Here is a 27,145-nt window from a genome sequence, read left to right as displayed (position 1 = left end):
AAGCGAAAGGAACGCCTCGTGCTTCCATTGCTACCTATTAAGTCTCCCCCGTATGTCTGACAGTGGAGACGGAGACGTACGCTTTCATGTCCCTCCTGTCTCTCCCTGTCCACTCCTCCTCAGTTCTCCTCTGTTCTCCAATTTCTCCTCCATTTTATTTCCGGCATTGTCTCCGCTCATTTTCCCTCTTTGTCCAGACTTTCACAGGCCCCATGCCCCCCCCCCTCACCCCCTCACCCCTACCCTTGAACAAATATACATCGGTGGCTTGGGCTTTAGCAAATGTTGGCTGCCTTGCCACTGAATTCTCCGTACCTCATTTGAGATGGGCATCCCTTTTGCTCGTGGGTTTGTTGAAGGCCATCTCTAAGCTGGCCAGCCCAGCATGCTGCTGCGGACTGCCTGAGTGCCAGTGGGGTTTTTCCACTTGGCTGTCATGGCTTTAACCAGAGGGCCAGACTGAACACTGCAGAGACAGATGCCTTCTTTAGTTGCCTCCCCCCTTTGATTTTGGAAAGAATGTGACTCTGTAATAACATACTGCGTCTGGTATCTTTTGTATCTGTATATTAAAGAAAAGCTAGCGGCCTGGATGTGCTCTGCTGCCATGTTGTCTGTTCTGTTGCGAGGATGCCTGGCTCCTTTGGGACTGCACAGTGAGGTGACCTTGATAGAATGAGAGGAGGAGTGAAGGGGAGAGTGGCAGTGTCCCCAGCAGGTGCTGCACAACTGTTGGTGACACAGATGGGCAGATGAACACAAATGTGTGTGCACCATGCATACATTATGCAAATAAACCTGTGTCAATGCATACACATACATTAATGCCAGTATGCATGCGCACACAGTGTCTAGAATACAAAGTTGTATACCATTGGCGCTACGTAAGAGATTCTCAAGAGCCTTGCATATGCATATCTACTGTATTGTTGTCTTTTATCTTTACCAGTATACCAGATAGAGTTTGGATCACAGCACATGCTAAATGTTTGAGGTCTGTTTCAATCTCAGGAGTTCAATATACTATTAAAAGTTGTACATAAGCACTTTTGCAGTGACATGTACCCATCCAGAATGCTCTCTGCTGTCTTTTCCTTTCTCTGGTTGTTTATGATTTCAGTGGCTCCTCTCCGAAAAAGGGAGTGAAATGAGCAGTCTCAACAAGGCCTTTGGGAGCTGGAGAAAATCAGCGCTCGCACATCAGACCAAACAGTAGCACTTGGATGGATTCTCTCTGCTCTTTATGAATGGGAGTCAGCGGGGAAGAGTTACTTCTTTGACCGGCTGGCTGCCCCATCGCTCCGTCTGACCATCTGGGTCGCAGACTCAGCCCAGCCCAATCCGGTTGAGCTCCTTTCCCATTCTCCTTTCCATGCGCTGACATTTTTATCCTCCTATTAAAACTTTTAAGGGCCCATTATCTAAGAGGAAGGAATGTTGCTTTAATAGTGTGGTGGCTCCATGCTTAGGCCCCTTCTTTTCAGTTTGTAACCAACCAACACTAGCTAGCCGCTTAATGTTATCCAGCCAGCGCCAAGCAAAGAGGGGACCGTCTCCCCTCCGAGACGTATGACAGCGGCTCAGCCCCAGACCGTGAGCCCTCTTTTCACTACCCCAAGCACTCAGGACAGACTATAAACCCTTGGCATGCCTTCCACTACTTCAGCCCCATTGTTTCAGTCTCTCCACTACATGGCTCTCGGGTTTAAGAGAGCTCGCAGTGCTGCGGTGAAGAACTCCCGGCCTCTTTGGATCTTTTGTTCGAGGATCACAGGAGGCGGCATCTTAGCTGGAGCGCCCATGTTAACTTTTCTTCTTTTGCACAGCTCCTCATGTCACATTAAAACTCATAGCCTGCTATTGCAAGTTTACTGCTATTTGTATTTTTGGTAGATTTTTCCTTAGATTGAAGTCTTTCAGAGCGTGTTGCTCCTGTGCGCAACATGTGGTCCAGGAGAATCCTTTCTTGCTGGGTACAGATGTTTTGTTGTTGAAATGTAGCATGTTTCAGCCAATTTTTTGCAATGTTGGTTGCAGAGTTGGTCTGATTCCAAGAAAGCTAGAGCAACAACCTGTTCAATTGTAGCCACAGAGTAGAGTTTAAATTACCAGCCACTGCCTGAGATAGTGATTTGAGCTTCAATCAGTCTCTCCAAAGGGCTATCCATTTAGACTGACTCACCCGCAGGAGTTGCCATCATCAGTAAATCCTTATGTTCCTTTGTTTTGTCTGTTGTCCTGACCTGCTGGTTTTCAGGAGGGCAGTCGTGTGATGTGACCTGCACTTAATGCCATGTCCCGTAGGCGCTGAGGCTGATCTCACATATTAAGTTGAAGTTCCACTGACTCAGTGACAGACGCACAAATTGATTCTGTTTCAAGAGATCGAAAAACACCTCTCAGTGGTAACTTTATCCCCAGAGGATCATTCTGTCATCTCTTAGAAATACAAAAACTAAGCACTGGAAATTTAGAATGCTCAACAAAACCTGGTGGGGTCTTAAGTATACTGAGTACTAAAATAAGTCTTATCTACAAGTGTCTGTGCCCTTATACGGTATTCTTAAAGGCCCTGAAAACCTATTTTCTCAATCAGCTTAATGGATCCTATGTGAACACACTATTTTCTAGCAGACTTTGAACTTTTGGTTATTTCACAGGAGGGGTGCTTCTCTCTGATTTGAAATGGCAGGGCTCGGTTAGAAAAAGCTCTAATCAGGAATCTGCAACATTCGAATCAAAACTTGATGACAGTTGTTGGGTTGTTTGGTTACCGTCAATCAAAGCTGATTCCCTGTGTTCCCAGTTTTCATGCCAAGCTAAGCTAACCGGCTGCTTGTTGTGGCTTCATATTTAATGTACAGATAGGAGATTGGCATTGATTTCTCTTCTGACTTTCAGCCAGAAAGTGAATAAGCGTATTCCCCAGACCATCAAACTGTACAAGTAAAGCAAGATATTTATTGGCTTCTGGCAACAGCATCACCTTGTAGTGTTGGGCGCAGAGGTCACGACCTGTCCTGGGAGAATAAAGCTGTGGCTGTTTTACAGAGGGAACACTCCCACTTGTTTTCTCGGTTAATTGGAGTGTTCCCTTTTTACCACAAGTGCAGCAGTTTTGATGACGACTGTCTGTGTTGAGCTGTGTGAAAATCTATATCCACTCTGGATTTGTCCCTCGGTAGCTATTTGAAAGGACTCCCTCTCAATTCCGAGACTTTGGACTCTATTTCCTGTCCAGTTCTCTGCCTATAAAGTGGCCTGTGATCGTTTTTATTAGTTTCTACATATAGAGTTGTGTTTTATGGGTCAGCGGATTGTTTTAGTGGATCATGGCATATATGACCTAGAGTTTTTTCTTCTCCACCTCCTTATGAATGGATGTTTTTCTTTCTGCTTCCCATCATTTAGTAATGATAAAAACTGGCGGCCTTTGGCAGCCAGTTAGAGGGAAATGCACACGGTGGATGATAGCTGGGCCCGGCCTGGAGAAAAGGGCCATTGTATCAACACTTTGGCTTTTATTGGTCCTCAGAGGAACGAAGGCCCAGGTTCTGGCCCCAGCTCGACATGTTATTGATGGATGGGTCTATAGCATTTGGTTAGAGGGGCTGCATAAAAGTGAAGGTGGGAGCGTAGTGAGTTTTGGGATGCATAATACAACCTTGGTACGTAATCTTTAGTCCATTATGCAGTTGGAAATTCAATCCTCTGTTAAGTTCATAGATGTCTGTTTCTTGTGCTGGCCTCAGATAGACACAAAGCCAAGAAAAAGGGACACTGAATTCCACATCCATTCTTAAATATCCACATGACTCGCTGTGAAATTTGCGGCACTTTAAAGCAGCTGCTCTGTTGATGCTCGTTCATGGTCACTTCACTCAGTTGCGCTGTGCCTTTTCGCCTTCAGAACTGAAGCGCTAGCCCAGCATTTGTTCAGGGCTGAGTCTTTTGTGTCTCCGGGAAGGCTGTTGCTGCAGTCTGCGTCTGATAGCTCACCCTGTCTGACGTCTGAGAGGATTGTATGACCTTGTGACACTTGTTGACAGATTTAAAGTGATGGAAAGTATTTAAGCAGGAGGTCAGAATTGTCTGTCAAACTCATATTGTCAGCTCCTTGAAGTATAGGGAAACTCAAAATAGATTCCTCACATCAGCCATGAGTGGAAATACATAAAAGGGCAGGTTGAGTTTTTGGCAAAACACATGGAAAACAAGAAGGCATAATTAAAGGAGGTTATGGTGGCAGGAGTTAAAGTACAGAAAAAAGTAATTAAGGATAGAATGATGTGAAAACCTGTTTCTGTCAAGCTGAGATTGTTTCTCCATGTTGCCCTCGAGGCAGCTGCATAGAAACCGTGCGACAGCACACGGTTGTCAAGACTGACACACTACATTTGGACTTTAGAGGAAGAGTGCAGAAGGTTATGTGAGCTTTACTAGATGTTGACACTTCCACACACGTATGTAAATGCTTAAATTTATAGCTAAAAAGTTGGCTAATTAAGAAAGTTAGACCTCCAAACACCCTTCAGTGCGGCAGCAGATTTAATGTGACATTAATGGAGATGTCTTCTTGCACACTGCCTCCCTGTTCGCCAGAAGAGAAGGAAAAGAGATCTGTTTGGTTTTTAATGAGCCAGAGAGCTGGGGTTTGTCACTGCATCTGTAGCGGTGGCAGGGTTTCACAACGAATAAGTCAAATATCAGTCTCCACCCGCAAAGGCAACAGTGTTATTACAGTGCAGAGCAAGGCAGAGGGAGGACTGTGTCCTTTTATGCTATAATTCATGACACGGGGGTCTCAAGTCAAATGCATGCTGGGAGTCTGTTGTGCCTCTTCATCAAGCATTTATGCATCACACAGAAATTATGCATCTTTGTGTGCCATGTTTAGTAAAGCGTTGAATAATTAAATGCCTTTTTTTTTCAATAACATCTTCATTTTGTGTATTTTAGAGTTGCATTCTTGCTGAAGTGCTTCAATCTTGAGTCACATGAGTCACAAAAATGTGCAGACGCCCTTGTTTTAGTGCAATCCCTTTAGAACTCGGTCTCTGTGGGGAGAACTTAACCAAGGAGTTAATTTTTTCTCAGTGTGTTCCTCTTTTCTTTTCTTTATGGGGGATTACCTCAATTAAAATTACAGGTCTACGGGATCAGCTCCTGCTGGGAGTTTTATCCTTTCTGTAGGCAGCCACCTTTTATAGCCTGAGACGGGTGAGCATGTTCCAACAAGTGCCTGGATCTTTGTAAAGGGGTACTGGGCATGTCAGTCACCAGCAGCAGGCATATATATGACTGAGGGTCAGAATGCATGACAGGCATTTGAACAATTCCATATATAATTTAAAACCCAGCTCTTAGTTCACTGAATGGTCTTTGGCTTTAAAAAAAAAAACTTGAGTAAACTTTGTGGCAGTGAAGAGATAAACTCACTCTCCTGGTCTTGCTGCTTCCTTCACAGTGCAACCAGAAGGCGCAAAGGAGGGACCCACCTGCATGGACAAGAATCACGGCTGTGCACACATCTGTAGGGAAACACAGAAGGGTGGCATCTCCTGCGAGTGTCGACCTGGATTCCAGCTTACCCGTAACATGAAGGACTGCAAATGTAAGTCATCTCAACCTTAAGCACAGTGAAAGACTCACACACACACACACACACACCCACACCGAAGGAGGATTTATAGGTTCCTCATGAAAAGGTGATTCGGGTTGGAAACCTGCCGATGATGGATAATTGCACTCATTCCACAAATGCCTTCTAACAGATTTGAAATAGGTTACTGACATTCACGTTACATTACTATACTGTGACTAATCTTCTGAATGGTCTTCATAAAGAAAAACATGTTTATCAAATAAGGAGTCATCATTTACACAACCAGGGTAAGTGTGGAGGTTACTCGAAGGGGACCACTCTGATGGACAGCGCACACTTCCTGTTGCTGTGCAACGGAGATCATCCTGTCAGAGCTGGGGCCAGGCCTGATGGGGGATTTGTCTGTGTTTGGATAAGGATTGGAGAAGTGTTATTCTATAGTTTTTCTGTGACAGCCCAGGAAAAGGGCAAAAGGTGCTGGGATGGTAGGGTGCAGACAGGATGGCGGTGGAAGGCTCAGTTCGCTTGTGCTCTTTTTCACTCTGTCATCACAGGTGTGTTAAAAGTGCCAAGGTTAATGCCTCCCTCACCTGCCAGCATATAAATGCATTTGCACGTAAAGATTTGCAAAGACACGCACATGAACATGCAAACTTAGACCAGAAATTGCACTCCTCCGAGTGACAACTAGTGCACTAGTGAGCAAGTTCAGCCCCTTGCTCAAGGCCACCTCATCGGCTGTTTAAAATTATGACCTCTCACACCCTCTGCAACTCCAGTGTAATTCGTCAGTCACAAGGATAAAAAGATTTAGTATGGGGAGTAATGCATGATTAAAGCCATGACAGTGATTAATGTAATTAACATAGATTCACCACTTGGGGTGGTGAATATGCAAATCATGGCATGACCTTCTTCACATTACGGTACACAGATTTTGACCTTAATCCAAGACCAGTTGCGCACAGTGTTTAATAAGCAATGAAAATGCTGATGGATGCCCCATTTGTTTTCAGTGCTCTAATTGCATTGAGCCATTTTTGAGTGTAAACAATAATTTTGCTAACAGCAAGCTGACATTGGTGTGCATCCACAGTAATTTGGGGCAGTTTTCAGCATGTCTCCTCCATATTGTTTAGATGTGGAGAGTTGTGATTTGTCAGTCCTCAGTTTAGGAACCTCAAATGTACAGTGTGTCTCATTGAAGGCCTCTGAGCTGGCAGCATTTGCGTCAGAGAGCCTGCAGCCTGGAGAAGGAGTGTGAGAATCCAGCTGGTGGTCTTTGATGTGTATCTCTCTATCCTCATTTCTTAGTCACCTCTCTGTTGCCCTCTTTCAAATTAAAGGCATAAAATGCACAAGAAATGCTTTTAAAAGTGTTTTTCTTACCCTGCATGTACAGTTTATGCTACCTATTTTTCCTTTGATAGTGACGTGTAACTATGGTAATGGGGGCTGCCAGCACATCTGTGAGGAGACCGATCACGGCCCCAAGTGTTCGTGCCACATGAAGTTCGTCCTACACAGCGATGGAAAGACTTGTGTAGGTGAGTCATCTCACCCCGATACGACTTCCAAAGGCAAGAAATAAAATGGCTCTTGAATGAGAAAATGTAGAACTGCAAATGATTAACTCAGCATCCAATTTCCAACAGCAAATTTAATTAACATCTGAAATTAGGTTTTGAGTGATAAAATGCAGGTTGAAACTCAGGCCTTGTTACACTAGCTGTATGCCTGAGCCTTTTCTCTTGATCTGTGACATACAAGGACAAAAGGCTACCACCCACTGTGCTTTCCCCTCTGCTGCTGCTGCTGCTGCTGCTGCTGCTGCTGCTGCTGCTGCTCCAGTAACCTCTCAGTCTCTGCATCTGCTTTGCTTTTTTTTTGTTCTTCCTCATCCTCCTCTTCCTCCTCTCCTTCACTGGACACTGTGCAACAGCTCTGCCTTTTCCCTCTGTTTCTCAGCCGTGCAGTCAGACACACACCTGCTATTAGCCCTTGGGTCACTTCCTCCACTGCTTCCCATTGGGGATTAATTCACACACCTGACCTAACCTTCCACTGGCATTTATCAGTGTTTGCCTCAGTTGACTTAAGTTGAGTAAAAATCATTCAGCGACTCGGGCATATTGAACCGCTCTGAAGGGCAGTTTTCCATCAGATGAGACCTGCAGGCAGAGAAGAGTCAAAGCACCAGTCCCGATAAACACGGACTGCGTTTAGCCATGCAGAATTGCACAGACAGGCCTTTATTTCATCCGCCTATTTAACCTGTGTCATTAATAGTTTCTGTTTACAGTTCAAACCCATTTAAACCAATTTAGCCAGTACTTTGCAGTGTTAGTAAGCTATGTTTGTAGTGGGAGCTTCAGAGAGTTGGGTGAGACATATTTTCATTGTCAGGAAGACAAACGTAGGAACAGCATTAGAAGCTACGCCTGCAGAGCAGACTGGTGAGGCGGTTGCTTGGTTTCAGTGGCTGTTAACTCTGAGAGTTTGGTTTGGGTAGTGGCTGATTAGCTCAGTGTTTCTGGATCCCCTTTATTACCACAGCCCTGATGAGAGCCAGACCTATGTCAAGGTCTGGTCAGCCAACCTGTTATTATTGCTGTACCCTGCTAGGCCAGGGGGACACCACAAAGTTGACCGCAACCAAATTATATGTCTTAGCCCGTCTTATTCTCAAGGCAGAGCAAATGTACATTTGGTGTGCCAGATTAGGAAGCAGTCAGCCAGTTAAAATCTCTGATTTCCCCCCACAGAGTCTGGGGTTACAGGAGTGGAGGGAGGGGCGCTCTGCGGTCGACACGGGGGCGCTCCATCTCCCAGGCACTCTATTAGTTAATAAAACCTTAATAAAACAAACAATCTGCCAAATGAACCACTGACGGGAGAGTGAGTGACAAGAACGTTGGAAGACCTTCAGTAAGGCACCACTACTGTGCACTAGGACTGTAACTCTGAAGGGTTTCCACCATAAAAAAGATCCAAAAGCAGTGTCTGCTGAAACTGCTGTTGTTTTTATGCAACACTTCAAAAGCTGCATAGGTTTACACAGATATTTCAAGTAGGTGCGCCAGGTTTTAATACAATAAACGTAACCCTGTGGCTAAAAGAATTATTATTGTTTTTTGATAGATGTGATTTCTTACAAAATCCAACAGCTACCTGTGCTCTGAAGGAAGAAATTTCATTTTTATTTATTCCAAGGCTTATAACAAATGGTCTCTCTTGGAGCCAAGAAATCATATCATAATCCTGAAATAAGTTTCAAATAGTCTTAAATGTCACAAACAAGATAAAAATGCCTTGCTGGGGTTCTTGTATTTTTATGGTCTGTCTGCATAGCACATAGTGATAATTACCCCTGAGCCACCACACTCTGAAATAGTACAGATGTATAGAGTGTAGAGGGGTAGCCATGGCAACCACACAAAGTGAAAATACCCCTCATGTTTACACTCACTATTGATCTAGAAACATTTATGATTCATTGAGTCCCTGCATACCTCTTCCTAAAGGAACATGGCACATGATTACAAAGCAGCTTTTACCTTCTCAGTGGCTTTGTCATTAGTCTGGTGGGCTCTTTTCAGTATGCTGTAGCTTCACTGTTCAATTCATCTTGTGGGGTATTTCATATGCATTCTGCAACATTTTCATTCATTTTGTGGTGTCTCTCCTCACCCAGGCTTGGTCATGCATTTTGTAATAATATACCATATGCTGCTCTGGTTGGAAGTATTGCTTCTTTATCCTTCCTGTCTCACCTCTATTGATACTGTGCAAACTGTAGGTGAGAATTTTAATGTCAGGAAGGCTTGTATGAATGGCACACATGGACTGTTCCCTCTCAGACATACACATGCAAATGCACACACTTTTAGAGATATTTGTTCAGTCACCTACTCAAGCTTTAAAGTCAGATTTTTGACTGAAACGGTGTTAAAAAAAATTTCAAGTTCACTTTTATTTTTGCATATAATGTCTGTGTATCAACTAAATTAAGATATCAGGAAGGAGCAGCCATCATGTGGAAGCATTCATGCTGTTAGCACAGCAAATCATAAACATTCACAAATAGCAGGCAGATGCAGACATGCTCAAGAGTTCAATCATCTGAAGAGTTGGCCACACTGTGCTAGACACACACACACACACACACACACACACAAAGAGAGCAAGAGATGCAGTTTGTAATACAAACAGAAAGCTATACAAACAACCATACAAACATACAATACATATCCAGCATGCATGCATCACATGCATGTAAACACATGTAGTCCACATGCATATGCCCATAACATAAACACACTGCTCTTGTTTCGGGTGGTCTGTGCATTCACGTCGGTGTATTCAGAGCTGTCTCACAGCGCTCTCTGTCCTGTCGCTGCTGTGAATTGCTGTTTCTGGATGCTGCATGTTGGGACTGGGACATGTTGGTTGAAACGTGTGCATTGAGCTGTCATCGTCAGAGCTGAGCATCTACATGTACTTCTTCATTTGGCACCCCAAAAGAGCTCTGGCCTATGGGCATCAGAATGACCATTTCAGAGAGTGTGTGTGTTAAAAGTGATTTCATTTTGAAATATAATTGAAATTGTGCAGGGATAAACATGAATGTTCTTACTGCAGTTTTAAAGACCTTCGGATTTTGTCATTGTGCTTTAAAGGCCAATCCGTCACCCAAGCTGTATCATGGGTGAATGTACATGGCCTACATACTAAAATGTGTGCCTGTAGTTGAGTGTAGTAAAGGTAAAGCTGGATATACAGTGGATTCATAAAAGTCACAATTTGATACAAATTATACTACAGGTAAAAACAAAAAGACACTAATGCTTTCTGAAATAGTTTTTAGCAACGCATAAATTGTACAGCTGGGCTGCAGACAGTGTTTGGAGACTTGATGTAACAGCCTAACAACATTAATTCTGAAATGATCTGACCATAAACAACATCATAAAGCGCAGACATGAATCTGGCTGTCCCTGTCTTTCAGCTTGCAGCACTAACCGCCACTCACTCTGTCCATCAAGGCTCGCAGCGCTCATACTAACTAGCGAAAGCCGCATCTTAATACAGTACAGTACAACCAGCAACACTGCACTTTGTCTGCACTGTGTGGATTATTTTTACTTGCATGACTGCATGTTGAGAGGTAACACTTTTGCCTTGAAATGTCACCCTTTTCATTTTAGACGACGACCTGTCATCATCAGTTTGTTGTTAGCATTTGGAAAATAATCACTGCTGTTTGCTCAGTTGTTACCAGTGAGAGGCTGTCTTTTTCTTTTGCAACAAACATGATGTCATTCTCTCATGTCATTATCACCCCCCCACCCTCACCCCACCTCGTGGGCTTAAATTAACATTAATGATGTGTTTAATTCAGGAGAGATGATCGCCTCGCATCAATGCTATCCACCTTATTCCCAGCCTCGTGATACCTCACATGAATTATGGGCTCGACTTCCAGTTATTCTTGTCACTGAATCGGGTGTCTGCGAGGGAGCAGTGTGCTGCAGGTGTTTTCTTGTCACATGATAAATGGGATGACGTGATCATATCTCTGCCTTCTGTTACTGAGGGACAGGAGGACGACCTGAACAAGTTACATGGGAGAGCAGTAATAACCTAACGTAGCTTTGCTTTAGTTAAAATTTTATGGAATTCAGGGACAAGTTGTGGTGTTCCTGCACCAACAGTCAAGCTAAACTTAATTTGCGGCTTAAACAACAGTGTGTCGAACATAAACTGAGAATGAAAAAGGGTTGTTCTTGTCAGTGTTGGTTTGCTTAAAGACAAATCTAAAACAGCCAACAACCTTGACTGCTGTGTCTGTTTTTAAATTCAATAAAGTTTATTCCATAAAACACACCCAACTTTATTACACTGATAAGCCTCTGAGCTTTTCAGATTGTTCATCAATTCACCGTCAGTAGCAACAGAATCAATAAAGTAACTGAATATGCCACTGTATATTATCAAAGACGACTTCTTCAGGTCATCCTCCTAGCCCTCAGTAGCAGAAGGCAGAGGTATGATCACATCATCCCATTTAAGATGTGACAGTTTGTGTTTCCACATAATTTGTTTCCCAAGGATCTGTGAGAAAAGACACCTGTAGCACACCACTAAGTCTGCCTCAGTGAAAGGAATAACCAGAAGTCTTCATGTAAGATACAGTGGGTTTGGAACAAGGTGGATATACAGTACAATACAGTAAACAACATCAGATTAGTTCTTGTCACATGCTCATGATTTACATAACACGCGAATGCAGCGTGTGGTTCAAGTGTACAGAGAACTTAAGTGGTGTTTTTACAATGTGTGCGTGTGTGTGTGGATGTGCGCGTGCATGCAGGGGAGAGGAGTGTCCAGCCCCCGGCAGTCCCACAGCTGTTCCCCAATGGTAAATATGTGTTCCTCTGACTCCTCTCTCTGGGGGTCTGTGGTGGGGTGTGGTGGGGAGTAGAGGAAGCTAACCCTAGCAGACAGCGATCGGGCCCTTCCCCTCCCCACGGGGGCATCATCCTTCTGACCCTTGACCTCTGACCCCCCCACCTTCCTCTTCCTTCTGTGAATGCCCTCTCAAAAACAACCGCTGCCCGTGTCAAGCCGCACCTTTTCAAAACACAGCTGCAAACAGGGAGCATCTGACCGGCATTATAAACATTATATAAAGAGGTAGAGATATACTGTATGTGATGTTGTTGAGATTTTACTTGTCAGTGTCGCCTCCCTACTTGCAGTCAGTTTGACAGTGGTGGAACTATGTGCATTTACTCAAATGCTGTATTTAAGTACAATTTTGAACTACTTGCACTTGAACATTTCCATTTGATACGACTTTACACTTCTACTCTAATACCTCACCACATTTCTCTGACACATGGAGTTACTTTTCAGGTTAAAATTTCACATTCTCTTCGATAAACACAAGATTAAACCAGTGGTTCCCAACCTTATAATAAAGTTGTGTGTAGCTGGGGCTCCAGATGTCTATGAATTGTTAGCTGCTCCACCAAAAAGACATTTCCCCTCTAAAACCTCTCAGATGGTTTCATTTAAATAACTGTTTGGCTGAAAGAAGTAAAATGATTCAATATTTCACAAAGAAACAGTGATCAGAGAGACATCCAAAGAAATAAGTATAGATTTGTGGTTTTTGACCTTTCCCCATTAATCATCTCACAGCCCCTCAGATTTATCTTGTGACCTTTTGAAGCGGCCCGATCCCCAGGGTGGGAACCTCTCAACACTGCAACAGCAAAATGCTGCGTACACACTGATGCGTCAGTATTAACGATCTAATACTGTCACATGTTATAATATGTCACTCACAAGGTCTGTTTTTATGCGGAACAAGTACCTTTACTTTTGAATCCACTCATATTTTTACTTAAAGCAAAGGATCTGACTACTTATCCACCACTGCTGTTTGATTTATCTACTAAATAAGGATGTATTAGCATAAGTGCATGTAGCCATTGTCAAATATCCATAACACCACTAATTTAACTGTGGCTGACTTTCTAAGAGGCAGACCAAAGAGCTGGTTTTATTTGTGTTTTGATATAAGTGAAGTGAGCGAAATTGAGCTTGCACTGTTTCAAACACTCGGCCACAGTGTTCCTAAACTCCATCATCATGGCCTATTAGCTTTGGTTAGGGAGCCAATAATGTGTTCATGATTCAGCACAACTTCATACAAAAGATAAAACACAGAATCCCTCTTAACTTGTTCTTTCATACACATGTGATCTTGTGTCCTGAAATGGTGAAAATAATCAATTACTGTGAATAAATCAATGTCATTACAGTCCGGTTTATTTTTCTATTTTGTGGCCAAAAGGAATCTGTTTCACTACATTTGCACTAAAATGAACAATGGAGCACATGTGGAAGGGGGAAAAAAGTACTGAAACTTTGCATTTTGATAGTATCGCTAATGCAATTCAGCCTAATTTTCGTGGATGAGCTGCGTTTTAATAGCTATGGCGAAGATGCCAGGAAAAATAAACTCATAAATCTGTGAGGATGTATCAAACCTTGATACATCAAAGAGATTTACGATTTAATTATACCATGTAAGAAACTGAGGGAGGAGGTTTGCTCTCAGAGGAGTAGCCCGTTCAAGGTAAGGAGCGAAACAATAGTGTTTTAAGTAACTAGTTGTTACTACTGTATGTACATGAACACTGAGTTCCACACAAATATAACAGTCTGACCTATTTCAGGATTTTGTGTCCTAGATTCTGTTTTTTTTTTTTCTTCTCAGAAATAGAAACATTAAGAGCAAGAGACATATTTTGCATCCTGTGTTATCAGGTTCATCTCCTGATTTCCTGTTACTGTACCCAACTGAAACAAGTGTTGAGGTTTTACTTTCACAATTGTAACTCCAGAGAACATCAGCAGGCTGTTCTTTTTGGTTTTGTTTTCTTATTGCGGTGGTGTATGTTATTGAGAGAGCATTCACCTCGGGGCTTTAGTTGGGTTTGTGTCTGATAACCCCCCTGCACCTTCTAAGTAACTTTACTCTAGCTGCATGTTTGCTGTTTGGTCAAGGAAAAACACTAAATTTTTTTTTTTTTTTTTCCTCACTAGAGCAATTTATTCCCAGGGATAAACAGGCAGGGAACTGTTGTCTCATTCCTTTGTGTGAATTCCGTCCACTCACCCCGTTGATGAATTTTGTTTGTGGTCATCATAAAAGGCTGATGACAAGTTGCAGTGAGGCTGCTTGTCAACAGCTCTGAAATAAGTCAAGAAGTGCCGCAGCTATAAATCCTGTGGCTTCTGCTAAAAGATGGTGTACACTGTCTGAGGCTCTCTGTATGAAATGTATACTGCAGAGGCTCAGCATTAGACCAAACACCCCTACACATCACGCTGGAGAATATTTACAAAAGTCTGCCCACTGTTACTGTAATTGCAGATCCCAACCTGGTTGCACTGTAGATGTGGCTGGTGTGCATCCAAAACACACAAACCCACACACATACCAGAACGTGTGTCTCTCCCCCCTGAAAAACCATAATGTCAGAAATATTTCTCTGCTCTCTTAATACATGATCATTACAGTTTGGTGAGATGGCTGCCTGACTAAGCGTTTTGGAGGCATGTCCTGACACTGTCCTATCGTCTCGTCTGCCAAATGTCTCTGCTCACACTTTGCAATTATGTGAACCCACAGTGCCATGCTCTCAAGCCTGGGTTGGGATTGAGGTATTAACTGGAAGCCCCCCACCCCCTGCCCAGTCCTCCTCTTCTGTAAGCTGACTGATTCATCTTGAGTGTACTAAACCTTGCAGGGATGTGTTTTATTGATTTTAGATTACAAGTTTTAATTGGTATTTGGGAGGTGCTATTTTTTCTTTCAGACGTTGCACGCAGTCCCTTTAAACACAACACTGCTAGTGTCATTTAAGGCTGAAAACAGCTGACGACGTAAATAGTGGCTGACTTTTAAAGCAAAAGAAAGAAAAGCAAAATTATTTAGTTTGTCCAGGACAGACAAACTACTATATATTGACATAGCAGAGCAGCGGCCTGACGTTTAAACAGGAGGGCACAAATACTGCTAATTATCTAACCCTAGACGACCTTTATTGCAGTGTTTACAATGTTGACTTTGCTGTTTTCTTTTATCTCCATGTGTTAATATTTACTTGAAATTCATCCCAGTATATTGATGCATCATGTTCAGCCTTTAGCAACAACATGCACTGAGCTGTTTTAAGCTGTTGCCTATGAAACAGCCATAAAATGCAACATTACATCACTGTAAGCACCTGTTTTGCTTTGATACATAATTCCAGTCTACAGTTGAGCTTTTTTTTTATTTGTGAGAAAGAGCTTTAGAAAGTTTCATTATGGCTGCTGCAGGCAGTGCAGTTTTAGATTTAAGTGAAGAGGATTAGGTGTTTCCCCAAAGGGATCCTTGCTCTCTATAAAAAAGAAAAAACAGAACACCAGTGCAGCTGCATTCTCTCCTAAGTGCCACGTGTTAGCTGCTATCTCCTTGCAAGTGTGAAGACTAACCCAGCTGCCAGCCAGCATCCTACAGTCCATTAGAGAGAAGTGATGAGCTGTGTGGATGACCAGTTACCTTACAGCAAGTTAAAGTGGTTGTTCCAGGTTGCAAAGAGTTTTTTTTTTTTCGTTTGTTTTTTTTGTTCTGAAGCGTGTGAGGCTTTCTCTAAAGCTGGCAAAGCTATTACGGCAGACACTGGTTTCTTTTATGTGAGAACACATTTCTTCTGTACTCTTGCTTAAAATGAAAGTCTCAGTGAAATTTGTCACTGTCTAGAGAAGAGACCCCAGCTATCCTGACCTGACTGACTACCTCCCTTTTTTCAAATCAGTCTGGCCGATGCAGGGGCCAGGTAGCTGAAATTGCTTTTTTATCCCCAAAATGCCTGGAAGGTTTTGTCAAAACCAGGAAAAAGTGGTGGTTTTTGTCCGCATCTGTCTGGAAGTCAAACCTGTGCCTTCGTGATGGAGGGGGAGACAGATGTCCTGCAGTACTCAGGACATTTGGAGGTCGTAATTCACCTTGACCAAAGAGAAGCAAACATGCACACGCTTACATACTTTATACACGCATAGAGAAAACATGTAAAACCCTATATTTGGCTGTGTTATAATATTTCCTAATGACTCTTCTTTCTTTGTTCACAAACATGTCTTCAATTCCCTCACCTGTTAATCTCATTCATCTGCTGCATTTATGACTCTGTTCTCTGTCTTTATTTCCTCTTCATTCTTTGAACACCTGAAAGCCTGCCGTGCCTCTTATTTTTGTCTCCTGTTTGACACAAAAAAAGATGATTATAACAGTGTGTCTTCTGATTTCTTCACTATTATACCAGTATGCATGTATGCTGTTTCGATGGGGAGAAATAAGTAGGTCAAGACGGCATCTACTGTGTATTTTTCTAGGGGTTTGTCTGACTGTGAGTGCTTGTTTCCCTGCAGAGACCTGTGCAGTGAACAATGGCGGCTGTGATAGCACATGTCATGATTCAGTGACAGGAGTCCGCTGCAGCTGTCCTGTTGGCTTCACTCTGCAGCCGGACCGCAAGACCTGCAAAGGTAAAAGCATCACCCACGGTTCCAGGCAGCATTCAACCTGCACCTGTCCAGCTGTCACCAAATTAATCTCCCGCTTGTCGCGTTGCCAGGCACACTGGAGCTCCTCTCTCCGCCTGGAACTCACAAGTGTTATCAAGAATTTACGCTGTTACCACAGTCCACAGTAGTACCTTCGTCAGCCTTCTAGTTGGATTTTCTCTTTGTACACTATAATTATTTTGCACCCACAAGTGCCCTTACAATCTGTATCCTGTATCCTCACTTGTATCACCAATCTCACACTACTTTCTGCTTTTCAGCGGCATCTTTTGAGTAATATTTTCTCATGCCACTGGTTTTCTTGACAGTTTTTCCACTGCATAACCATCATATCCCTTTCTCAGTGTTGGCAGAGCATCCTTAACTCAAGCAACCTGCATACTGTAGCAAGTTTTTAATATTATGTCTAATAAAATCAATTCCAAACTTTACAGAGAAACAAAGACACTACTGACAGTCATGGAGTAGGCGACTTTGAAGAGACTGAGGACAATCTTTGTTTCCAGAGGAGCTGGGGTAGAAATCTGTGTGGCTTTCTACAGCTCATAATGTTACACCAACAGCTCTGATAAAAAGTACATTGGTTTATATTAGTTTGGTTTGAGAGGAAAGAGGAGGAAAACAAAATCCAGGCCACACTGGCACAAGACGACAGAGGCTCGCTGCAGGCCAGACACTTCTGAAGAGTAGAGACAAAGATGGAGCAAGGAAGGGATTATTTTATTCCATTTCTGATGCATTTATTTTAACCAGATGATGAAGGGCCCCCCCCAGGAGACGGACGCCTCATTTGTGATGATGATTCAGACTTAATTAGATCCGCTGCCAAGCCTACTAAGGCAGAGCACCATCAAACGCAGGGGATGAACACATGATATATCGATTGGGTATTGGCTGCAGAAATAAAGAGTGGAGTAATCGGGAGGAGATGGACAGTGATGATTCAGAGGTCTTACTGCTGTGAGGCTTTACTGTGTGAAAGCTGCAGCCCATTACAGCCACATCGCAAACTGATTTTAGCCTTGTTGAGGGCCAGTAAGGAAATCCCTGATGTTCATTTCCAACATCAGTATGGCCGAACACATAATCATCCTATTTTGGATTCTTCTGCACCATTAGCCTAACTGTCTTTGTTCTTACACCTCCACCTTGCTGTTCAAATTTAACAACTTTTTTAATTAACTTTTATTGAAGCTGCAATAATCAACATTTTTATGTGAGAAGGGTAGTTTTTGGAGACAAATCCCCAGAGAATTCTCACCCAGCTCAGCAGTACCCTCCAGCTTTGGGCAGTGTTTCAGTGCCTTTTTGTGGTTTTTTGGCCTACAACTTTAGTGCTTTGATTCACTCTTGCTTTCATAGTGTCATCGTTTTCAGCTGCAGCAGGCTGCTGTTTTCAGCAAAAAAAAAAAAAAAAGTTCTAATAAACTGATTTTACGGCTACCAGCCCAGCACCAAAGTTAGCAACTAGCTAGTGAACACAGTGAAACATTTAACAGCTAAAGAGACAGATATTTCCCTCAGGAGCTGGTAGAGACCAAAGACAGAGCTAAAAGGGCAAGTAGCCAAAAACATGACTCCAAATGTATTGTATTAGAACATCAGTGTTGTGTTCAATGCTTGTTTCCTTGGCAAGAAATATAACTTATTGCAGGTTTAAGTTTCATTTTCTGTCCTTCTTTCATTTGTGATGTATGATTTGATGTGTCAGTTCTTCTTGGATTATCTGTTCACAGACATTGATGAGTGCCGCCTGAACAATGGTGGCTGTGATCATGTGTGTCGAAACACAGTGGGCAGCTTTGAGTGCAGCTGCAAGAAAGGCTACAAGCTTCTGACCAATGAGAGAACTTGTCAAGGTAGGTAACCCATATGACTACCTTTTGCCACTTAAATAAATCTAATTTTCATGTGGACCTCTACCCCAGAGCACGCAATGAACACCTTCTGTTAAAAAGAGCCCCCTTAAAGCAGAGAATAGATTTTAATACTGAGTGGTAAACCAAAAAATGTCTTCCTAGTGGCGCAAAAATATGCTCCCTCCTAGACTGCAGAGAAGCCAAACCAGGCCTCTCTGGGTTGTTTGTCTGTTATATTTGGTGGCAGCCATCACTCAGCAGGAGCTGGGAGGACTAGCTGCAGAACAAATAAAGAGTTTGCCATGGCCGAACACAGGTGTGGGGAATTAAAGCTCCAGCTCTAAAACCTCTGGTTCTTGAAAGAATCAAGCCACTACAGAAACATCTGGTGAAAGAAGACCGGCAGACTAGAACTGCGGAGCCGAGCTTGGTCTCCCTCAGAGTGGAAAAACAGATGACATGCTATTTTTTTATTCTCTTTTCTTTATTGATGTGGTCAATCAATATCGAGCCTGCTACACATCAGTGTCATGCAATGGGTTTAGAAATTGCTGTGCTGAATCACACCACTCTGTATACAGTACACAAACATCATATGTGGTCAGTGAAAACATGCACTATGTCGCTGTGCTTTGCAGCCACTTTCCTGTCACTTCGTATCTATTTTTGGTGGGATGCCTTTCTCTCATTATTCAGAGCCAAACAATTCAGTTTATTTTGCCAAAATAACATAGATAACTGAGAAAATGTGGTCTGTGCATGTAGGAATGTAAATCACAGCTTGTTTTCTGTGGCACCATGCCTTAACTAACTCAGCCATGTGCTGTTTGGGTGCACAGGGGCAACTTTGGAACAGTGTTGTCCTTGTTTGGTGTTGTGTGTTTTGTCTGGAGAGAAGGGCTGTGATAAAGCTCACCTCCTGTTGAGTGAGGTGTTGCCAGGCTCACACACACTCCACACTACTGAATCACTTCTCTGCTCCTTATCCTCTCCTCTCATTCCTGTCATTTTTCTCACCCGCGGAACGAGAGGGAGAGAGAGACACTAAAAAATAAAATAAAGAGCAGAATTCCTCTGAGTAGAGGTAAAGCTTTATCTAAACTATTCTTCTTCTGATTGGTGTAGCTGCCTCTGCCATTCTTGGTGTTTTACTGTTGATCTTAGTGTGCAAATCTATGATTAAAGGGGTGATCCTTGGATTAGTATTGAAATGTCACTGAAACTGGAGGAATCATAGAGACATTTCTTTAAAAAATGGTCAAAATCAAAGTAGCAGAGGCTGAAATATCCTGACTTTTAATCCTTGGTATGGTGCAAACTCCAAAAACATGGGAGCCTACATTTCCCATAATGCAAAAATGAATTTACAAACAAAAAGGCAGGATTAGATGCCCAGATCTTTATACCCAAGATTTTTTCTTAAACAAATGTAATACTCCAAGCCCAACTCGAAATGACCTTGATGACATCAATATGACATCATCAGGGTTATTTTCTTAGTGCCGACAAAGCTCCTACAGAGTGTTTTCACCAGCTGCTGAGCTTTAGGTCTAAAATCTGCGGGATGCCTCTTTAATTTTCCAAGACCACAGTTATGTCTTGTTTCAGAGGTTTTCTATTAGTGAAACAAAATAAAATGACCCATAATGCATCTTGATTATGAACATAAATCCAGAACATTCAGACTGAGAAGATTAAGTTCACCTGCAGTAATTGCACAACCATCGTACTGTAGTTTTGTTAATAGAAGCTGGTGCTCGGTGGGGTGTCACGGTGACATCAGTGACACTTAAACAGACATTTGCCGTCTCTACGAGGTGTTGAGATGTGTAAACTGAACTCTGGGTTTATCTTGGTTTAAACAGTCATGGTGTTTCCCTGCTGTCAGTGGACCATGCCCCATAAGTCAGGACGGGACATGTCTGTTGAGCCTCTGTCAGCATTCCTCCACCCTCAACACCCTCCCAAAGTCTCCCTCTCATCTCCTTCTCACTCCTAATCCACATGAGGGCACTCAGGGAGATGTTCATCAGACCTCATGTTTTCTCCAGAGGGAACATCTATGATAAAGCTCTTATCTGTTCTGTATAAACAACACTGACCTTTTCTTAATTTCAGTCAGCTTCATTTGCCTCCCTAGAATTTTATTTTGAGCAAGGGTGGAGATTAAAGTGATGAACTGAGAGAGCAAAGAGAATAAATAAATGATGGAAACTCTGATTTGTGATTTCCATCTTAGCCTTTCAGTCTTCAGGCGGTGCAAGGAAACAATGTGACTGTTCTCACTTAATCTTTCCATGGTCCCCTGCACGTACATCACCTCCTGATGCCGTCTCGCCCACCCACTGCATACTTCACCTTAGATGCTCGGTAAATAAGGGTTGTAGGAGTCCCAGATGTCTTCACACATCTACTCTGTAGCATGGCACAACACAAAACGATATAATGATAAGTTGCAGATCGACTTCTGGCGTCACTTATTGCAACATTTTTTGAGGGTAAACTCAGTCACCACGCCTAATTCCCAGAGGGTTTTAGACGCTTCACTTAAAAGTGTGCTGAGCATAGTTTATACTGAATATGCCGAAAACAATCACTTTTGCAATGCCTCATGCAGCGTGTGCCAGCCCATGCTGCTCTCATCTACTATTGCTTTTATGAATTCTCCTGGGGCTACCAGTGGGGACAAATAGCAGGGGCTGTACAATTTTATGGGCAGAAATATGTCACTAAAAACTTGAATTTGAATCATTTATATTTGAATTTGAATTACTTGAACTTGAGTGAAAAACTTGAGTGATTGCATTAGAGAACTGAATTTTGAGCCACATAATTTGAATTTGTATTGTTCAACTTGAATAACTGAACTGACATTGGATTTATTAGCTTGGAACTGAATTTGATCCTCACTGAAAATTCAGCTCTCCACATTAATTTGTCACAATTCAGATTCATCTCTCATAATTCAAATTGAAATTCAGTTTCTGGTGACAGATATTTCTGCCCATAGAGTTTGTTGTTAGCTGTTCAAGCTGAATTGTGATTATTTTTTGTAAGAGGGGCTTTATTCATCTATATGATGCGTAGTTGAGTCTTGTGTGCATCTGTTGCACTTTTAAACATCGACCTGTGGCTCTCCTCTAAAGTGTATGTGCTCTTTTGTAAACCGTTCACTGTACGTGGATCTTTGGTTCAGTATCATAAAAGCATGTGTTATATTTGTGCAGACATTTATCAGTCTGTCTTCTTGGTTTCTTCAAGGTAACCCATTATTTAACTGAACCTCCTGTAATTGCTGTGAAATACCTGCATCACCTGTTTGATGATGACTGGTGCTGTCTCATAACCCAGAGGAGGTTCAGCTGTAGTGGATGAAAGCGTTAGATATTCCTGGGAAAATCCTGGGAACCTTTCTCAAATTAGCCAATTAGACATCCAGCAAAGTTATAGCACATCTCCATTTTCTCCCAGCATGTGCTGCCTGGGCTTGACACAGATTATTGCTGACATTAAAGGGAACTTTGATTGTTATAAAACCAAATGTCATCCATCTCCTGTAGCATCGTGTATCAATCCTTATGGACACCGAGCCTATGACATTTAAGCAACTTATCAGGATGCACATGTAAGAGAGCAGAAAAACTCAAAAAGATGAGATGGGCTACTGACTGGCAGGAAGGAGCTGTTGCAATGTGGATTTGCAGGTGCGACAAGGCTGATGGGGTCAGAGGGACAGGAAACTGAAAACTGGTTTCTTCTCATCCGCATTCATACTGTGACATATTTATTTCTAAACACTACGATGATTGTTGGTGTTTTTTTCAATGATGTTTTTCAACAAAATATGTCCCTGTAACCTCAGAACAGAAGAATGAGAAGAGAATGAGATTATGGGGCTTCGAACAATGCTGTCATTTATGGAATTGTTAAGAGGAGAAAAGGGAAAGTGATTGGCAGGTTCAATGGTGGGAGAAAAAAAAATGGCCTTTCAGTTCCTATTATCAGGTGAAGAGCAGACTTTCTTTTGACTCCTGCTGCGGCCGCTTGTTATTTCAAAAATACTTTGAAAATTCCATTTCAGTGCATCGAAATGGAAAACTGCATGACTACGGGAGGTCAACTACTATACCAAACATCAAACAGAAGATGTCTTCTTTTCAAGGGACACTTTTTTTTTGTTGTCACTGTTGTGACATGTGATTTGACCCATTGCAATTCATGACAAACAATGAACACAATACAAAAGATGAAAACGGGAAAACATGCCATAGTAGGACTGGAGAGTCCTGCTTGAAAATCGAAAAGATCTGTTATTTGTCGAACTGTTTGACAAGTTTCTAACAGCATGTCTTTCTATCTGTACAGACATTGACGAATGCTCTTTTGACCGCGCCTGTGACCACTTTTGTGTCAACTCTGCCGGCAGTTTCCAGTGCCTTTGTCATAAAGGCTACGTCCTCTACGGCCTGGCACACTGCGGAGGTGAGCCAGCACGTCTGCCCCACGCCTTATCTGTTGATGTAAATCTCCTGTCTGTCACTCTTCCTCTGCATCCCACACATCTTTACTAACCCTCCATTAGGCTGCTCTTATGTCTGGCAGGAACCACACTAGAAATAGATTATTACTGTTAATTTAAATTTCTGCTGACATCTTACAGAAAGGATCATAGCAGAGAGGTTTAACTGATAAATTAAAGGATTTTACAGACTTAATTTCCAAAGCATACTTTAGTCTTTTAGTCTAGTTATCTGATTATTTTTAACCATAATAGTGTGGCTCTAGCGATAGAAACATCTCAACATGTATTGAATGAATTGCCAAAAAAAATTGTTCATGCATTCAGAGTTGCCAGGGAATGAATCCTGATCTCTTTGCCTTTTCATCAATCATCACCACGAGGTTGACATTTGTGGCTTTGAGTTGATATTTACCATGGTACTGTTTGCCATGGAATTCAGCAGAGACATTTGTGTCCCACTCAGGATAAACTGTAAATGTTGTTGTTCCATTCACTTTTTCCTCTTGCACCAGCTTCACTTCAATTCGTCCATGACTTTGGCTCATATCCAAATACCTCCAACACTCAGGACATTCTCATTAACCTCAGCTGTACAATGTGTTTAGTGCAAATTAGCAGACATTAGCATGATAAGGGTGAGCATGGTAAACCTGCTAAACACCAGGTTGTTAGAATTACCATTGTGAGTATGTTAGTCTGCTGACATTAGTATTTAGCATGGCTGTAGACTCATTGACAGTCTTGTTGAATATTGTGTGAAAATCGGCTTCACCAGTCAACTTGAAAGATCTCGATGGATAATCCATTAAAGTTACTCTTAAAAAAGTTACTTTCATTCTGACCTCGGAGACTTGAGAGTTGCCTTCTGAACAGCAACATTTAAGAAACTAACAAATCAACATTATTGCTTTCCCACTGTCAGTGCATTGTTATTGTTCATCTTTTTACCAGCTGAATTGTAAATCTGGATGTCAACGCATCCTTAAAAACATCAACATAGAAGTGTAGCTGCATTCTTGGACAAAAACAAAATCTAACTAAATGCTCACTCTGATGGATTACCTATCTCAGGCCAGTTTTAAGTCCCTGCAAGTTGATTTTCAAATGGACTGCAATGAGCTGAAACAGGTGGCTGCCTGGAAGGCAGGAAATCAATCTAAGAACTTACGCTACACTTGGCAGTAATGTAAAGTGTAGACAATTTGTGCTGTAGTTAATGGACTAAAACATGAAACACCACAGTTATGGTCCTTCCAAGGTTGAGTATGACCATGTCCATCAAGCATTAACAGGTATCTACTGTACTCTGGCATGGAACAAATAGCAGAAACATCCTTTGGTGTCAGGAGGAGGTGTGTGGGGGCACGTCAGATCTGCCTGGCAGGCAGCAAGAGGCCCGCCAGAGCACATCAGGGTGTTGCGGCGGCCCTTTGATGGAGTGTGTATCACAAGTTAGAATCTGCTGCTGTCTCCAGCGCCTCAGGGCCTCACAGTAGTTGTGGGAGAGACACAGAGAGACAGCATATGCACTCGAAATACATAGCTTTGCAGTGATTTGTTCTGTGTTTTTTCTTTTTTTTTTTTTTGGTCTGTAGTTTGACAGGTCTACTGATCAGGAATGTTGCAACAGAATGTAGAATAAGGAATGCTTCTGAGGCTAGAGAGCGGTAAAGTAGTGGATGTATGGGCTCACGGGGCCTGCACAAACACAACAGTGCAATTAATTACACCCTACAAAATCTCTCAACTGTCACAATACAATTAAAGTAACAATATGTGCTACATACTGTAAGTAACAGGAGCAAGAGCGTTTGGTTTAGTTTAGACTAGAGAGTCAGAGAGCTGTTTGTAATGCTGCTGGATTGTATTATACTGGGAGGTGTTGCTTTTACTTTGATTAGAATTAACCAGACTGTATTTCAAATGGGTCTAATAGGTTCATGGGATCCATTCCACAATAGGCAGCTGTATTAGCTGTCAGTTCAGGGAATAAAAGCGCTACGATTGGATTTGTGAGGCTTTTACTCACATGATGGACTGTGATCAGGCGGCGCTGAGCTGCTGTGAGGAGAAGATGGTCAGGCGTAAATGACTCCCTATACCATTGTTGAGAGAGCCGGTGATGAATGATTTCCCCTTGCTTTTCATTGGCGCTGTCGGAACTGTTAGATAACCCCAGAGATTTATGGCGCTCCCTGTTGTACTTTCTTCACTCCCGGCCACAAGCAAGGTTATGTTATTCCCTATGTGGTTTATCAGCCGAAATATAGCTGCCGAGCAAGCCAGAAAGCTGTGCTCAGTGTTTAACAATAGACTCACCCTAAACAAACCCAATTAGGTCAGTGACCTGCTGTCAAGCATTGTGCCGAGGCCTGTCAACATTCCTCCCAAGTGAGAATATATCCAGCCATTCTCCCTCTCAGCTAACAAAACAACCCGCTCATTTTTTGCTTATCTGGTAAGAAAAGAGACTGAGGAGTTGCGACTAAACACTTTGTAAGTAGTTTTGAATTTATATAATCTGATTTAGCCTGGATTGACCTCAACAGAAATACTGTTTTTTTGTGTCTGCACAGGTTTAAGAAAATGACCGAAGTCACAGTTTAAGTCGATATCGTAACAGTTAAAGTTCATTGAAATAATAAAATACAGAAAAAGCAGTCCAAATTTCCACTTTAAAACTTGCATTACGATGTTGTTTGGACTGGGGGCTGCTGATGTTTGATGATTAAGCGCACAAAACTGATCAAAATTTTAAGATGGCAACATTTCCACAAACTCTCCCAACCCAGCCTGAAATTGCTCTCCATGACACAAAGCAGTTGTTGAGTTTAAATGTCAAATTGTATTTTTTATTGTGTCCTTTTCTTTCTTGGCTCCTCTCTGCTCTGTTCTGCACGAGCATGCAAAGAAAAAGACCAAAGAGATCTGAAGAAAGGTCAGAATACTTCTATTTGGTTACAGTTTAAGTATGGGAGGAACAAAGAAGTCGAAACAGCAGATGCTGGCAGATGAGCTCTGCTCCCATCAGATATTCATTAGAGTTCTTTGTCCTTTAAATTGTGTGCTTTGATGCGAAGGATAAGCAGCGCGTCTCTCAGAACATTTCCAAGCAGCGCTGGGTAGTCATCGGTGGAGCGCTGTTGATGAAGTCATCATCTCCTTCTGGGAGAGTGCAGAGGCACGCAGACTGTTTTTATTCAGGGTGAATAATCGAATGAGACAAGGAAGAGCATTTCATATCAGCAGGCCAGATCATCAATCACTGCCATTATCTCTGTCTCTTCTCCCGGTGTCTCCACCACTTGTCCACAGCCTGGCGCATCCTCGGCTTTACTCACTAAACTAATTTGCTGTCTGGCGTCAATGGCAGCCAGCCTGCATCTGGATCCCGGATGCTTTTAGTGGTTTGAGCTCAGCATGTGTTTGAAAAGGTGATTATAATTTATTGCTCACCACAAGTCTTCCCCACTGAAGTTTTTGACCATGAAATCGAATGTGGCGACATCAAAAAACGAGGAATCACTTCTGTTTACACGCGAATGCATTAATCTTCCCAGAATGTGACTCTCTGACAGGATGAATTGAGCTGACCTCACAGGAACTCCTCATTCACAGCTGCACTGTTTCTTAATGAGTCTGTTTTATTCTACAAAATCAACTCCAGATTGTTTTGGACTGTCCACAGTGTTTGATTCTGATGTCATCTTTGTCAATGAAAAGGCTTTTTTCCCTCTCATATTTTAGACTCAGTGTGTGCAACTTATCATTTTATGCATGTACACTAAATGTCTACATGTAAACATATCTGTTCACAGATATTGATGAATGCAGTATAAACCGTGGGGGCTGTAAATATGGCTGCATCAACACTTTGGGGAGTTACGAGTGTACCTGTCCACCAGGGTACAAGCTGCACTGGAACAGGAAAGACTGTATTGGTATGTAGCAGCACTGCCCCCCTGTGGCCAAAACACAGAGTCACACTCAGAGCATATCAGTCTCCTCATA

General features: G+C 42.4%; 1 protein-coding gene across 2 annotated transcripts in view; it reads left to right on the top strand.

The window, feature by feature from the left end:
* scube3 (signal peptide, CUB domain, EGF-like 3) overlaps positions 1–27,145 on the top strand; it is a 70,639-nt gene that overhangs the window by 35,197 nt on the left and 8,297 nt on the right. The window contains exons 5-11 of one of the 2 annotated variants that reach the window (XM_018674378.2): positions 5,468–5,614; positions 7,036–7,152; positions 11,979–12,026; positions 16,598–16,714; positions 18,490–18,612; positions 22,978–23,094; positions 26,953–27,075. In XM_018674378.2, the coding sequence (XP_018529894.1) occupies positions 5,468–5,614; positions 7,036–7,152; positions 11,979–12,026; positions 16,598–16,714; positions 18,490–18,612; positions 22,978–23,094; positions 26,953–27,075 (792 nt within the window). The remainder of the gene's footprint in view (positions 1–5,467; positions 5,615–7,035; positions 7,153–11,978; positions 12,027–16,597; positions 16,715–18,489; positions 18,613–22,977; positions 23,095–26,952; positions 27,076–27,145) is intronic. The other variant, XM_018674379.2, reaches the window with a different exon arrangement.

Source organism: Lates calcarifer, linkage group LG6 (assembly GCF_001640805.2).
Source record: "Lates calcarifer isolate ASB-BC8 linkage group LG6, TLL_Latcal_v3, whole genome shotgun sequence".
In the NCBI taxonomy this organism is placed as follows: Eukaryota; Metazoa; Chordata; class Actinopteri; family Centropomidae; genus Lates; species Lates calcarifer.
The sequence above is the reverse complement of the archived record's forward strand: the minus strand, read 5'-3'. Positions and strand labels throughout refer to the sequence as shown.